This window comes from Lissotriton helveticus, chromosome 9 (genome assembly GCF_964261635.1).
Source record: "Lissotriton helveticus chromosome 9, aLisHel1.1, whole genome shotgun sequence".
NCBI lineage: Eukaryota > Metazoa > Chordata > Amphibia > Caudata > Salamandridae > Lissotriton > Lissotriton helveticus.
The window spans coordinates 349,649,334-349,666,132 of NC_136070.1; the positions used below are offsets into that span (position 1 = coordinate 349,649,334).

Below are 16,799 nucleotides of genomic sequence, written 5' to 3' on the forward strand. Positions count from 1 at the left end.
CTAATAAAAGCAAAGCTAAAAAGCCACCCAATTACAAACAGAATTGCTTTAACTTAAACGAGGGCAAGACCTACTGCATTTTCAATGCTTGTTCTTCTTCCCAGAGGGGAAACAGAATGCATTAATTAAATATTTACAATTACACGTTTAAATAAACAGTAGATTATTGATACCTTATTTTAAGAATAAGCATTGGAATCCCATATCAAATTCTTTATATTTGACAACTTTGTTGGCTGCTTTTGGTAGTCTACCTTTTATTACCTGTAATTGCGTTAATCTGAGAGTGTAAACACTTCACATCTAAAGACAGTGCTGCCAGTCATAGAAAGGCATTACCTTCCTTCTTGTCTCGAAAATCTTCCTTCACATCCTGAATTTCTTTTCCCAGCCTCTCTCGATACTGCTCATCCTCCTTTAGTTTTGATATTGTGACCAACAAAGCAGCCTGCTTTTCTTCAATTCGTTTGTTCAGTAGAAGGATCTCTGTGATAAATACACAAGTCACGCACAGTAAAAATGTATTTAGGGATGTAGCCAAAGAATTAAAAATTAAACACCAGCATAATACAATCCATGCAAACATGCAAAGCTGCTGGCTTTCCAACAGGTCTCCAACACTGTAGTAAGACTTGGGGGGGCGTCGAGGGAGAGGGACGACGTCCGACACCAAACCTGCAGCACTCTTTCCATGGGCACACTATCAGGTCCATTCCAGTGTTCCTTTGCCTCTACGCAAAGCCCAGGCCCCCAAACCAGAGAAATTGTGTGTGGGTGGAAGGAAGTGGGTATACTGGATGGGGGTTTGTGCCTCAGATGGCCAATCTTATCTGGGTGGTGGTGGGGGTGGTGGTAAGGGGGTAGATGGGGCATTTAGCGTAAAAATAATTCCTATGCTGATGATACTATGATTATTCGGAGGCTTTAGAAATCAGCTCATTCATTCATTCAATGAGAATCATTATGATCAGAACCAAGACTACAAATAACTTCTTCTGCATTGTGGGATCTTCATGGATAGTCATAAATGTAACAATACGGTAGCAAGCACATCACACTAAGAATGTCTCTCTACCATCACAGGTTGAATAAGAGATTCACAGAAGCAACCAGGCTTAAGTAAACACATGTTTGCGAGTATCTTGAACTACTATAGTCCGCCCTCAAGTCAGAATCAAGTAAAGTAATGTATTAACCTATGGACTGATTTACAGGACGCGGCCTTACAAATCTCAGCCAATGTGATTTTTTTTTTAACACTGCTGGTGTCTTCTTTGACTTGCATGTAATATGCTTACATGAAGAGGTTTATTCACCAACTACAAAATATAAGAAACAATCCACTTGGAAATGGATTGTTTTGAAACAGTTAAATCTGTTTATTGAACTGTATTTGAGGAATACCTAGTTTAGCCTTGTCTAAATAAAATCCTAAAACACCCCAAACACCTAAAGTGTGTCAGCAATCTGGTGAGGTAGACAGCTCATTTGAGAAGAAGTAGGTAGGATTTGAAATGTGAAAATACCCTGGAAAGAAGAGAAGAATACGCTGCTGGAATGGAAAAACTGGATAGGGCCCAACAGCTGAGGGTAGCTTTAATTCCCTGACCTTACCTAGATGAAGAAATGGCAACCAAGAAGGTTGTCTTCTAAGATCGAGGTTGCAATGAAGTCTCATGAAAGTTCTTCAACTGAGGGCACATTAATTTAGAGAGAAGTAAATGTAATTTCCATGGAGGGGAAGATGTTCTTATGGGAGGGTAGACTTTAAGCATTTGAGAAAGGCTTTTGCTAAGAATATTATTAGGTCATGGCTGTACTCCGACTGCAGGGTGCCCTCACATTCCCCACAATACATGCCCGCCATAGGATGGGGCTTGTTCGAGACAGGGCACCATATGCAAATAGGCTTCTGTAGCAAAACAGCATTCCTTAGTAAATACCCAGCAGTCGGAGCATTTGGGGGATCTGGTAATAATTCCTTGAAGGCATGTATACTGGAGACTTTTACCAGTTTGTATATTGGATAGCAGCTTCCCCTATTGGGCGTATTTATCATAGAAACACTGAGATTGAAATCTTGACCGCATAGTGGACGCATTTGAGCCATTTAAGGTCGTCTATAGTAAGCTGTGGGGGTCCGGACGATACCACCTCCACTCACCTTAAAACAAATAAAGGGGTGGTCCTGATGGCAGTGAATATAAATTAGAAATCCCACTGAAACGTGCGTTGACCTGGTTGTACTTTTCCCAACCTATAACACCATAAATCTAATTCTTCTGATATATACCAGCAGGGATGCAATTGTTTGGGAAGGTCATGTATGAGATGAGAATGGGATAGCGTATTGGTGTGCATGAGGTGAGAATGGTCAGGTGTGATTAACTATAGGGGTACACTTTTTGCAATAATAGATATGCGTTTCTTCACATTTGTAGAATTGTCAATTTGTACAAGATAAATATTGAATGTGTCACCATGAGGAAAAATTGTATGAAAGTATTTATGGCGTATCTGTGGTCTCATAACATGTTTTAATCATGTAATTTTGTATTATTGAATGAAAAAAGAAAACATTAGAAAAATATATAAACAAGTTTTTATAATTTATTTTCTTTTTAAAACAGCAACAGTTTGCAGAAGCATATGAATTAATGATTTCAGTAATGGTTAGCCCAGGTAGCACTAGCAGGCCTATATAGAAGAAATGCAGTTTGTGTGTGAGTTTCTCGTTTTTCATTGTTTTCCCCACCTTATTCCTAGACCTATAAAGTATTTCTAGAGGTTACAGTTTCCTTGTTAGATTGCTCGTTTGCACCACCAGGTCAGAAACGACCTTGCTGACTGAGAAACTGACTGGTCTGTCACGTTTTGCTCCTAGCCCATTGGCCCAAACAGTGCTGAAAGCCTCATTTGAAATCCTGCACTTGGTCTAACGGCAGAGCATCACGTCATCAAGACCAAGAGGGATAATATAAAACAGGGTGTTGAAATCGGAGACTTTGTGGTAAGATTACACTGTTACAAGATGGAGGATACTTTGGGCGCAGAAGGAAATAGTATTCCTTGTCTTATATCCAAGGATGCTCCGAAAGAAGTTAGGGTTTGAACTGGCCAAAGTTGACTTTTGGAAGTGGATATGGAGGCCTAATCGATTAAGAAGAGACTGTAATTTGTAGATTATTTTAGTTTTATTGTGTTGCTGACTTTGAGAAGCCAATCGCCCTGTTTAGGATAAGACTAGATTTTTGGGTGACATAAGTGAACAGCTACCACTGATGCCATGCAGAAGTTAAAGAAGCGGACTTTAAACCAAATGGGAGAACAGTTTATTGGAGGAGCATCTTCCCCAATAGACAAAGGATTTTTCTATGCTTTTTTACAACCAAGATTTGAAATGACGCATCACATATCCAGATCTCTGTTCACAGATGCAAACCGATTTGCCATAATGCTCGCATTCAGAACTTCTCTCACCTGATCCATTTGTTGGCTAAAATAATGTCTAGTATCCATCTGTAAGCTTTCATCGACTTCTTTTTAAATCAAATAGCATTTTAAAAAGACTCCTTTCCCCTCGAGACAGGTGACCAGTTCTATAGTTTACTTCTATAACAATACAGCTGTTTCCTTGTGCAATCAGCAAGTTGGTATGATTGAGTATACACCAGTGATATAGGTGGCAGTGGTTTATTCAAAATAGAGTGAATATCCTTACTGCATAATTGTTTTGACCCACTTATCACTTGTTACGCTTTGCCACTCTTAGCATTTGTAAAAGACAACCTCCCCAGCCCCATCAGAGTGGTGTACATTGAGGGAGAATGGAGGAAAGTTGAGGGGATGATAGAGACCCTCAAAACAGTGCCTGGTATTAGACGTCATCCATTCAGAGGCATTGGATGGCTGCTGCAGACTGGAAGACCTTAGCTTTACTCCTCGCTCATATTGATGAGTACCTATTCTGCAATTGATATTGCTACTGATGGGGCCATCAAGGGGATTGATGCATCAGCTGCAGATAATGCTTGTGGACTTTATGGCAATATTGTGTCCTGTAACCCTTTTTTCCCCCCCTGACGTTCCACTTTTTTCAAAGTCTCCACTTCGTTTTATACACATCTCTTCCTTTTTTGGATGAACAAAAACGAAAGACCTAGAGCAATAAAGACTGAATATCTTTTGCTGGCCATCTGGTTTTAAAGATGTACTACTTTACGGTAAAGTGGGGTCTGTGTGGGCCAAGACAGTTTTAAGTTACTCAACTTTCAAGTTCAGACTACTTTGTTGATTTTTCATGCCCACACCCGGTATTTGCTAAAAACAGAAAAACTAGGTAAGGCGCTACATGACAAGGAAAAAAATACCACCTTCTTCAAATCCTGGTGGATCACTGCCTAATATTTAAATGTCAAACGAAACATTGAAAGACGTTTTCTAAATAGACAGCTTTTGAACGGATAACATGTTGGAACACTTTGCTACTAGAAAAAACTCAGTTTAATGAGTAAAATGCTTTTCAGCAAAAAATAATAATAATAATAATGGAACTGGCAAGCAGGGGAGGTATAAAAGCTGTTTAAATAATATTCTGATTTACCCTCAAGCAGCGGAGTTAAACACATGGTTTATACATACCATTTTGAACTTCTTTCCTTTTTGTAATCATCTGAATTCCCTCTTTGTACTTTCTAGCCCAACAGTCTGTAACAAGAAACAGCAGTTGAGTAAGGAGTGTGAAAAACACACACATTATTTCAGTTTTGATGAAACAGTAAGCACTTTACCTGTGAGAGCCTTTGCGATCTCCTTGTGAGACTCCACTAGGAGATGAATAGACTCCTCACCACTGGGATTGACAAAGCGAAGCCTAAACTCCTCCATGCACCTGTAAAGGTTTTGCTCGTCGTCTGAAAGTTTTTGGGACATGGTACCACTAAAAACATAAAATTCCAAAGTCACATGCTAACCAAATAAACATGAAAGCAGGGCTGCAGAATATTGTTCAGTAGAGGCTAGACTATGGTATAAATAATCTAATTAGCTTGCATTTATAATTGCTAAATACGTGAGGCAGAGGAAGTAAGCATTTGCAATGCAAATTGGTCTCACCTTTGGGTTCTTACAAGTATTTAGCCATGCAACACATTATCACACATTACTGCAACATAGCCTTGCTCGCATATTAGGAAATGTAAATTCTGGTAAATGTTCGGAAATTAATATTTTCGGAATGTTACAGTTGTAATGTTAGAGCAATGCCGATTTAAGGATTTTATATTAAGTGCATGCGCCTAAACAGTTTCATTTAAACATTAGTATTGAAAGATATGCCATTGCATAAAAAGAGATTGGGAACAAAATAAAGTAGGGTATATGTTGGTGTACTGCAGTACAAGAGCACGTGCCTGCCCATGCCCCTTCCACCTCAAAAGACAAGCATTGGAAATGCAATAGGTCTCGCAGCATTAGAGTTAGTGCTTTTAGAATTGTTTATGGGTTTTTTGTAAATCTTTAGCATTTTTGTTTCCTGTAGCCAATGCTAAAGAATTAAAAAAAAAAGCCATAAACATTTCTAAAAGCTCTAACTCAAATGCTCCGAGACCTATTGCACTGTGTGAGGGTGAGGGGTTGAGGGTGAGTGAGGGTGAGTGTGAGTTAGGGTGAGGGGTTGAGGGTGGGTGAGGGTGAGGGGTTGAGGGTGAGTGAGGGTGGGTGAGGGTGAGTGAGGGTGAGTGAGGGTGAGTGAGGGTGAGTGAGGGTGAGTGAGGGGTTGAGGGTGAGTGAGGGTGAGGGCGAGTGAGGTGTTGAGGGTGAGTGAGGGTGAGGGTAGGTGAGGGGTGTTTAGGCATTCGGAGCAGATGTAGACCCTCCCTCTTAGGGTGCCCGCACACCTGACTCGGTTCGCAGCCAGGGAGCATTTGATTTCTGCATTCTGTGCCAAAATCGTATTTTGTCTTTTGCAATTCTGCAGCTAAGAGATGAGCTTTTATTGTTAAGTAGGCGTATTCTAATTGCATAAAAATTGTACATTTCAATAGTATGATATTCTACACATTGTTGCAGCAGGGCCTACTGTTACAAAGGCTGGATTGGAAAGATGGGCCGTTTTTTTTAATATACATTTTTAGGGCTCGCCTGCTGATGCGCTTCAGCGCATAGCTGGCGAAGCTCTATAGGGGCTTATCCAGTGTTTATCCACTGGCGATTCCACTGGCGATTCCTTCAAGTGCATGTGCTTTTTAGGTCATTGCGCTTGCGCAAGCCCTAAAAAGCGCGTGCACAATGCCACCAGCCGCCTGCCTGCCTGCCTCGCATTACCACATCAAAGGCAGCCCTCCGAGCGCATTTCTCACCCCCTAATTATTCACGGCCGGCCGGCAGGCACATCAAAGGCTGCTGCTGCCGTGACTCGCATTTCTCCTCCCTCCTCCCCTATCACTGCCCAGGCCGGCCGTACTTTCTCTTTACAAGGGCCCCCATTCCTGAATCACTTGAAATCTCTCCACATTATTTGCATTTTGTTAATTAAAAAAATTAACTTCAACACAGCGTTGCACATTTTTCTCGACTTCGGAAGGATGAGTCCCAATCTCATTTGTACAAAGTGTTGTAATGGGATTATTGGAGAGTTAGAGAAACGTGCTCACAAGTTACATTTTTATGCATATCATCTGAGTAAATAAACAATAGCATGGTGCCGTTTGCGTCCTTGACTTGATCTGGTTTTTATTTTTATTTTGCTATTATTCTCACAAAGGCTAAGAAGGTCTGCCTACTTTAGTATTAAGTGCTATACGTCGCATAAGCAACAGCTAACCATTCACTCACCCACGCAACGCCACTCACCCACGCAACGCCACTCACCCACGCAACGCCACTCACACACGCAACGCCACTCACACACGCAACGCCACACACACACGCAACGCCACACACACACGCAACGCCACACACACACGCAACGCCACTCACACACGCAACGCCACTCAGCCACGCAACGCCACTCAGCCACGCAACGCCACTCAGCCACGCAACGCCACTCAGCCACGCAACGCCACTCAGCCACGCAACGCCACTCAGCCACGCAACGCCACTCAGCCACGCAACGCCACTCAGCCACGCAACGCCACTCAGCCACGCAACGCCACTCAGCCACGCAACGCCACTCAGCCACGCAACGCCACTCAGCCACGCAACGCCACTCAGCCACGCAACGCCACTCAGCCACGCAACGCCACTCAGCCACGCAACGCCACACACACGCAACGCCACACACACACGCAACGCCACACACACACGCAACGCCACTCACACACGCAACGCCACTCACACACGCAACGCCACTCACACACGCAACGCCACTCACACACGCAACGCCACTCACACACGCAACGCCACTCACACACGCAACGCCACTCACACACGCAACGCCACTCACCCACGCAACGCCACTCACCCACGCAACGCCACTCACACACGCAACGCCACTCACACACGCAACGCCACTCACCCACGCAACGCCACTCACCCACGCAACGCCACTCACCCACGCAACGCCACTCACCCACGCAACGCCACTCACCCACGCAACGCCACTCACCCACGCAACGCCACTCACCCACGCAACGCCACTCACCCACGCAACGCCACACACACACGCAACGCCACACACACACGCAACGCCACACACACACGCAACGCCACACACACACGCAACGCCACACACACACGCAACGCCACACACACACGCAACGCCACTCACACACGCAACGCCACACACACACGCAACGCCACACGCAACGCCACACACACACGCAACGCCACTCACACACGCAACGCCACTCACACACGCAACGCCACTCACACACGCAACGCCACTCACACACGCAACGCCACTCACACACGCAACGCCACTCACACACGCAACGCCACTCACCCACGCAACGCCACTCACCCACGCAACGCCACTCACCCACGCAACGCCACTCACCCACGCAACGCCACACACACACGCCACACACACACGCAACGCCACACACACACGCAACGCCACACACACACGCAACGCCACACACACACGCAACGCCACACACACACGCAACGCCACACACACACGCAACGCCACACACACACGCAACGCCACACACGCAACGCCACACACACACGCAACGCCACACGCAACGCCACACACACACGCAACGCCACTCACCCACGCAACGCCACTCACCCACGCAACGCCACTCCACGCAACGCCGCTCAGCCACGCAACGCCGCTCAGCCACGCAACGCCGCTCATCCACGCAACGCCGCTCACCCACGCAACGCCGCTCACCCACGCAACGCCACTCACCCACGCAACGCCACTCATCCACGCAACGCCACTCATCCACGCAACGCCACTCATCCACGCAACGCCACTCATCCACGCAACGCCACTCATCCACGCAACGCCACTCATCCATATGCAAAACGAAAAATGTCAAACTCTTCTATTGCGAGACCTATTGCATTTTCAATGCTTGTTTGATTTTGCACCGATTACCGTACATGGTCGTAGTGCCAGCACATGGGGGCATGTGTATTTGTGTAGAGTAAAGGGACGAAAGTAAAGACATGAAAGGCGCTGGCTGGTGTCCATATCACACACATGCTTTGTAGCCTTTGTGTTTTTCGCTCATTCGAGTTATTAGTACCCGTTGTTACTTTCCTAAATCACAAGGGACTAAAGCCCTCTTGTTCGTACTCATTCTGGTGGCAGTTTCCAGATCAGGGCGCGGTCTCTTTGAGAGCAACAAATGAAAACAAATGAACTAGGAACACAGCTTCAAGTCATAACAAGCCGGCGTTGCGGGCTGATTCTGCTTGCAAAGGCATCATCAGCCTTCATTAACCACCAATGCCAGGCCCTGCCCAAGCCTCTAACCAGCTGCAGCTCCACTGACTTCACACATGGGGAGATTACAAATGACACGTCGGGTTACCCTGGGCCGCAGCCTTTTCTGCAGCGAGCAGCTCACCAGGCTGAAGCGGTTTAAAAGGGTCAGCGAAATCAAAAGAAAGTATTCACTCCTAGACTGACCGACTGTGACAGCGTTGTGCAAATTAGTGAGAAGGCACGAGATGAAAGGGGCTAGCGTGCTAATTAACATGTGTAATAGTTACTGCAAACAAACCAGTTACACCATAACTTGTTAGCCCCGTTTAAAGGACTCGAGAAAGTACGGGACCATGTAGGTTCCAATAAAAAGAAGAATAGTGGCATCTCCCAGTCGCAGTGCGGAAAAAAACCGAAGTGCGGTATCAAGCGCTAGATAACATACGTTATTGGAATAATGGGGAGATTACAAATGACACGTCGGGTTACCCTGGGCCGCAGCCTTTTCTGCAGCGAGCAGCTCACCAGGCTGAAGCGGTTTAAAAGGGTCAGCGAAATCAAAAGAAAGTATTCACTCCTAGACTGACCGACTGTGACAGCGTTGTGCAAATTAGTGAGAAGGCACGAGATGAAAGGGGCTAGCGTGCTAATTAACATGTGTAATAGTTACTGCAAACAAACCAGTTACACCATAACTTGTTAGCCCCGTTTAAAGGACTCGAGAAAGTACGGGACCATGTAGGTTCCAATAAAAAGAAGAATAGTGGCATCTCCCAGTCGCAGTGCGGAAAAAAACCGAAGTGCGGTATCAAGCGCTAGATAACATACGTTATTGGAATAATTATCAGTTTCTATAGAGCTTTAACTTATTTTAAAACGGAACTCTCCCGACTTCCTTTTCAAATTGCTTTGACAGCATTTTCCATGTAAAAGACGTTTAAAAAGTGGAGTTTCAACAGCATCAGCAGTGCACCAATCTCACGCCCCCACTACACACACACGGAAGCCCATTTTCTGTAATTTCATTACAAGCCTCTCTCATACATGCATCAAGCATGTTAAAGCAAAAACGGTAACGAAACAACCCATACCCACAAAGGTAAAGCGCAAGAAGCAGCAGATAGCCCCAAATGACAACAAGACGGAGGGAAGAGAGGGGAGGGGGGAGGAGAAATGCGACACGGCGGGAAGGGGCAGGCAGGATGACTCAGGGGAGGGGGCGGAGCGGGGCAGAGCGGCATGTGGGTGTGAAGAAGCCGGGCCTTTGAAGTGAAGCTAAGCTTCACTTCAAAGGTGTCGGAGGAATGCGGGCGGCTGTGCACGCGCTTTTAAGCTCAATGCACATGCGCATTGAGCTTAAAAGTCACGGGCACTGCAAGGAATCGCCACGATTCCTTGCAGTGTGGATAAAGAGTGGATAACTCGCAATACTCTCGCCTTGCTCGATGCGCATGCGCATCGACAGGCGAGACCTAAAAAACCACTAGTAACAATCTACCCTTTAAATCTTTCCATCCAGTTACCGTGATATTATTTATGTGGCTTAAGGATTTACAGGAGTGTGATGATTCAATGGCCTTGCCAGCTGCTCGAGTTGATGCTATTTAGGAAATGCAAACTGGAAGTAAGTGCACAGGGGCCCCTACCATAAAGTTACTTTATTAAAAAAAAAACTCCTGTATGTTTATAGCTACAGACTGAACCTGAAAAGTTAAGTTTCTTGTGAGTGTAATTAATGAGTTATGCTATATTTGGACTCCACATTCTCATGTGCAAGGCCGCGACTGCTCAACCAATGACCTTGCCGTCCCAACTTGGTCTCAAAAGAAGTACTGGGCTCCCTGGTCGATAGGACCTCCCCCCCTTTGATGCTGCTACATGGACATTCAAAGTTTAAGATCTGAGAAAAGGACAGGCATATTTTCACTACCAGGGTGAAGACCTCTGTAAGCAATTGCGCAAGGCACTTTTCTCATCTGTTTTGCTTCTGCCACTCCCTCCTCCTCAGGTCGCAAGTGGCCCTCAACATGCAAGGTGACCAGAGCTGCTGATTATTCAGTTTACTTCTCCCCATAAGCCGACTAGACTAGATCTGTTTTAGGACACAGTTTGGGAGGGAAGGCCAAGCCAAAGATGATATTTAAAGCATTTGTAGTGGCCTTCATCTGGTACAGCATCACAAGCCTTCACTAACGGGAGGACCTCATCTCAAGAGGATGCTTGATGAACAGGAGAGGCCAAGGGCCCAGACAAGTTAACACCCCAGTCAGGGCTTAAAGTGAGATTAAAAAAAGAGGGTGTTCCCTAAAAGTGCGCAGCTTAGAAATATATAAAAAAATATTCCACTAGAGTGTCAACCTACCCCCACATTTGCATAGAATCTCAACTGCAACAGGCATAGGTGACCACTGCCCTGTGAGCTTTGCAGAGAGGCGAAGGATTGGATGGCCACTGTTCTGAACACCTTTTTTGACCCACTGACCGGCCCAGAGAACAACTCACACTGCCTTCAGTCACAACTCAATTCTGCCCCATTATAAACACCTGGAGGAGACTCAGTTCAAAGTATGTCTTACACAGCAGTAACAACACCCTGGAAAAAGCAAACATAGGGAATGCACAACTAAGTAAAGCATGTGAAATAGAAGCAGAAAGGACATGGGTTACCTTAACTTTTTTTCCACGTTCATTGTTCGCAAATAAATTAGTTTTTGCCTGAAGGGTCTAGGACAGAGCTTCGCAAACTGTGTGTACCGGCACAGTACTGTGTCACCTGCAAATGGTGGGTGTGTCGCGGGATGACACCGGTATTAACGGGCACTTAGCACATAATTGCTGCTAATTAAGTGGCATTCCTTTAAAGCTTTGTTCTCACTATGCCTCATCTATGGCATAATGTCTCCCAGTAAGTGGTCTTTTAAAGACCTGCGAAGTACTCGGGTGCGGCTGTGTGTGTGCCCGGGAAGCTGGGGTGAGGTGACAGACAGAGGAAGACAAAGGGAGGGAGACAGAAGAGGGAGAGGGACGGAGACAGTGGGTGACATATAGAGAGACAGACAGAGAGGGAGGGCAGACAGACAGGCAGACAGACAGAGAGGGGGGGCAGACAGACAGAGAGGGGCGGCAGGCAGACAGAGAGAGAGGGGCGGCAGGCAGACAGAGAGAGAGGGGGGGCAGGCAGACAGAGAGAGAGGGGGGGCAGGCAGACAGAGAGAGAGGGGGGGCAGGCAGACAGAGAGGGGGGGCAGGCAGACATGGAGGGAGGCAGGCAGACATGGAGGGAGGCAGGCAGACATGGAGGGAGGCAGACAGACAGAGGGAGATAGAGAGGGAGGAAGACAGAGAGAGAGAGAGAGGGGGAGGAAGACAGAGAGAGAGAGAGGGAGGGGGAGGAAGACAGAGAGAGAGAGAGAGAGGGGGAGGAAGACAGAGAGAGAGGGGGAGGAAGACAGAGAGAGAGGGGGAGGAAGACAGAGAGAGAGGGGGAGGAAGACAGAGAGAGAGGGGGAGGAAGACAGAGAGAGAGGGGGAGGAAGACAGAGAGAGAGGGGGAGGAAGACAGAGAGAGAGGGGGAGGAAGACAGAGAGAGAGGGGGAGGAAGACAGAGAGAGAGGGGGAGGAAGACAGAGAGAGAGGGGGAGGAAGACAGAGAGAGAGGGGGAGGAAGACAGAGAGAGAGGGGGAGGAAGACAGAGAGAGAGGGGGAGGAAGACAGAGAGAGAGGGGGAGGAAGACAGAGAGAGAGGGGGAGGAAGACAGAGAGAGAGGGGGAGGAAGACAGAGAGAGAGGGGGAGGAAGACAGAGAAAGAGGGGGAGGAAGACAGAGAAAGAGGGGGAGGAAGACAGAGAGAGAGGGGGAGGAAGACAGAGAGAGAGGGGGAGGAAGACAGAGAGAGAGGGGGAGGAAGACAGAGAGAGAGGGGGAGGAAGACAGAGAGAGGGGGAGGAAGACAGAGAGAGGGGGAGGAAGACAGAGAGAGAGGGGGAGGAAGACAGAGAGAGGGGGAGGAAGACAGAGAGAGAGGGGGAGGAAGACAGAGAGAGAGGGGGAGGAAGACAGAGAGAGAGGGGGAGGAAGACAGAGAGAGAGGGGGAGGAAGACAGAGAGAGAGGGGGAGGAAGACAGAGAGAGAGAGGGGGAGAGAGGGAGGGAGACAGACAGAGACAGACAGAGGCAGAGACAGACAGAGGCAGAGACAGGGGCAGACAGATAGAGGCGGAGATGGAGACAGAGGGAGGGAGACGGACATACAGACAGATTGAGGCAGAGACAGGGACAGACAGATAGAGGCAAAGGCAGAGAGGGAGAGGGCAATGGAGGGAGAGAGAGAGAGAGAGAGAGGGAGACAGAGAGGGAGACAGAGTGTGACAGTGTGAGAGGGAGACACAGAGAGAGATAGAGAGAGGGGGGGGGAGAGAGAGAGGGGGAGGGAGAGATAGAGACAGACAGAGACAGATAGAGGCAGGCAGAGACAGATAGAGGCAGGGACAGACAGGGACAGACAGAGACAGGGACAGAGAGTCAGATAGTGGCAGAGACGGGGGCAGCCAGATAGAGGCAGAGACAGACGGAGAGGGAGACAGGGCCAGACAGACAGAGACAGGGCCAGACAGAGGTAGAGATTCAGACACAGTGTGAGACAGAGGGGGACGGGAGACCGAGGGGGACGGGAGACAGAGGGGGACGGGAGACAGAGGGGGACGGGAGAGACAAAGAGAGGGAGGGAGAGAGAGGGAGAGAGAGAGAGAGAGACAGAGAGACAGGTGTGTGTATGCCAGGTCTGGTGGCTCAGTGGACGAAGGCATCCGCTGCAGGGGCCTATGTTCAACCTCATGGTCTCAAATTTGCTTGAAAATGCACTATTTGCCCACTTATATTTCAAAATGTTTTTCCGCGGGGAGAACCCCCCATCCCCCCCCCCCAAACCGAACCTCCCTTAAGTGGTTTGGGCTTGCTCGCTACACTGCCTTACCGTGTCCCAAAATGGTGCATCTCCAAAAAGTATATCACCAACATGAAAAGTTTGGAAAGCTGTGGTCTGGGACAGCCCTCTGTTAGTTGAAAATGCCCAGTGGTCGGTACTGAGCCAATATGTCACACAGACCCACTGAACACAGACACACTGATGGCCTGTAAAAAGGTTGTAAGATACCCAGGGTTCGCAATGCTCAACAGGCAGCCATCTTGGGGCGATGAATGGTTGGAGTCTCTCGGTTACAGAGCAGTGGAGCTGAAACCTTTCAAGGCTAAAACCTATCCCATCCTCGTCGCCAATTTAATAAAGTCCAATGCAATCCCAAAATATAGCATGCGTTTATGGCAGAGGCACAGCGACCTCCAACAAGCCATCACAGGATAAACAGGAGGGCCTTCTGCATTCAACGACTAAACATTATCATGGAATGCAGAACGCAATCTAAAACACAACACAGGCAAGTACAAGAGGTTTTTATGGTAATTACTACACATGCCTAGAGAAAATAGTAGTGGTTCAGATTGATTCAAGCATTTCTAACCAGCGCTTCGAGGCCAACCAAATGCGCTTCAAGGCACGACTGTGGCAAGAGTAACACGCTGCAGTGAGTGACTGACTGTGGGACACTGATTTTCAGTTCCCTGCTCCACACCACCGACACCCTAAAATCTGCCATGGATCAGGGCAAGGAGGCAGTACTGATTCTGTTGGACCTATCAGCGGCGTTCGATACTGTCTCTAATGACATCCTGGGAGACAGATTGGAACACAGCGGAGTAAAAAACAAGGCACTTGCTTGGATTACATCTTTCCTAGATAAAAGACCTCAGATTGTAACACGGGAAGTTACAAATCGGGAGAGAAATGGTTGTCATCGGGGGTTCCCCAGGGCTCATCCTTGAGCCCAACCCTATTTAACCTGTACATTACACCACTTCTCTCTCTGATAGCTACTTTTGATGTTGAATCTATTGCATACGCTGATGGCACTCAGCTGATCCTCACATAAAACTCTACAGAGGTGGAAGAGAATTTCCACCACAGTCTCACCGCAGTGATGAACTGGATGAAACTAAATCATCTTAAATGTAATAGCTGCAAAACAGAAATTATGCTGTCTGGAAAGTCCAATGTATTTAGACCCAACCAGTGGTGGGCCTCAGACTCTGATGCCCCACCCACAACAGTAGATACAGTCAAAAATGTAGGAATAAAATTTGACCCCACACTATCTTTTCACAAGCAAGCCTTTGCCATCGCAGGCATGTGTTCCCAAACCATAAAAACCCTAGAATTTTTTTTTTTTACCTGCTGCCGCTGCTTGCCAGGACGACGGTTGCAGTGGCCCTAATTTTATCTCGCTTGGACTACTGAAGCAGCCTTTATGCAGGAAAGAAAACGAGGTCGTGAAAAGATTGCAGGTGGTCCAGAATGCTGCGGCGAGATTGGTACTCAAACTCCCCAGGGACTCTTCCTCAGCAGATGCACTCAAAGCGCTTCACTGGCTACTGGTTCACAAGAGGATTCTTTTTAAAATCTTGACCATTAATTACAAAGACATAAGCGAAACTGGACCAGAATATCTAGGATCCAAAATCAAGCCATACAACACCAAACGTACTCTGCGGTCAAAGGCCTGGAACACTCTACACAGCTGAGGGACACACAAACGGGACCCACCTTCAGGAAGGTCCTCATAACATGGATCTTTGCTACCCCAGACCACCTAGAGCTATCTTATTTAAATGTTTCTCTCAGTCACCCTCTCTTCTGTGAAAATCGCCTTGATGTCCTTTTTTTACGCTAAGCGCCAAGATGCTCTTTGAAGTGAATGTTGCGCTATACAAAAAACTCTTTCATTCATTCATGGGGGGGTGGGCACGCATCAAGGTCCCACAAGCCCATGCTCAGCGACAGTTTGCTAAGTCCCAAGATGAGGCAGAGTGCAAGGGTGCGTGACAGCGGGGTGAAGTCGCCCACGTGAATGCCCTTGGGAGAAGAGGACACAAAATGTATCACTCTGAGCTGCAGGTTCTCCTCCATCGGCTACACCAACCTTACCTACTCTTTAAGGCCACGTACGCCTGCAAATACACCTCAGATTCGCAACAAGGCTGAACTCTTTTCCCTGGAAATAAGGCCACCGTTCCACCACAACACTCATTTAGACAAACATCCATTCTGACATCTTTGTCAGCAGTGCATTGGAATGATGCAATTGTGCGTCCGCGGCGATTTTCACAAAATTACAGATTTGCCTGCATGCATCTCACGATCTGTAATCCCGCCTGCTCGCTACTCTAGTGATCTCGCCATCACCCCAACTCCCATCCTAATTATCCAACAACCCGGCTTCATAAACTGTGTGTCTCTTCTTTATAACACTGTGCCTCTTCTCAACAACTCACCTCCTCTTCATTCAGACTTCTCTCCTGCCATCGATATTGGACCAATGTACTTGCTAGCAGAAAGAAAGCTTAACCATGGAGATTGAGGCAAAACGATCACAGGGAGCGTTGACTGTTATTGTAACACGCATTTGCGGTCCCTGGACGGGGGTCTATTGTACGTAGCCGCTGTCATTAGAACACTTACTGTTTCAATGTACTACAAACGTTTTCATAATGGCAGTGCATACTCACAGTTTTCTTTCACCCTAACTTTCACAGCTGGTTTTGTGATCGTGACAAACTTCACCCGTCAATTTTGAATCCACCTCCCTCTCTGGAAATCTCGCGTTTAGAAAGAAAATCCCGTTCGCTTGACGTGTTCACCAACGCTACGTAAAATAGGTCCAACTAGGCGGCCATTTTTGAGTCAGGCAATACTAATTTTAGCCATAAAAAGAACGAATATGTGAGTTTCTTTCATATGACGCGCAGGATGCATCTCTTGAACCCCTCGCAGATTCAGCAAACTGAAAACAGCGCTGTGCGCCCG

The 16,799-nt window shown here is 47.2% G+C and overlaps 1 protein-coding gene across 1 annotated transcript in view; it reads right to left on the bottom strand.

Moving 5' to 3' along the window:
• SPC25 (SPC25 component of NDC80 kinetochore complex) overlaps positions 1-16,799 on the bottom strand; it is a 61,987-nt gene that overhangs the window by 36,596 nt on the left and 8,592 nt on the right. The window contains exons 2-4 of the mRNA XM_078660087.1: positions 4,791-4,939; positions 4,642-4,707; positions 340-486 (exon numbers count right to left, since the gene is read on the bottom strand). Of these exons, the coding sequence (XP_078516213.1) occupies positions 340-486; positions 4,642-4,707; positions 4,791-4,932 (355 nt within the window). The 5' untranslated portion in view covers positions 4,933-4,939. The remainder of the gene's footprint in view (positions 1-339; positions 487-4,641; positions 4,708-4,790; positions 4,940-16,799) is intronic.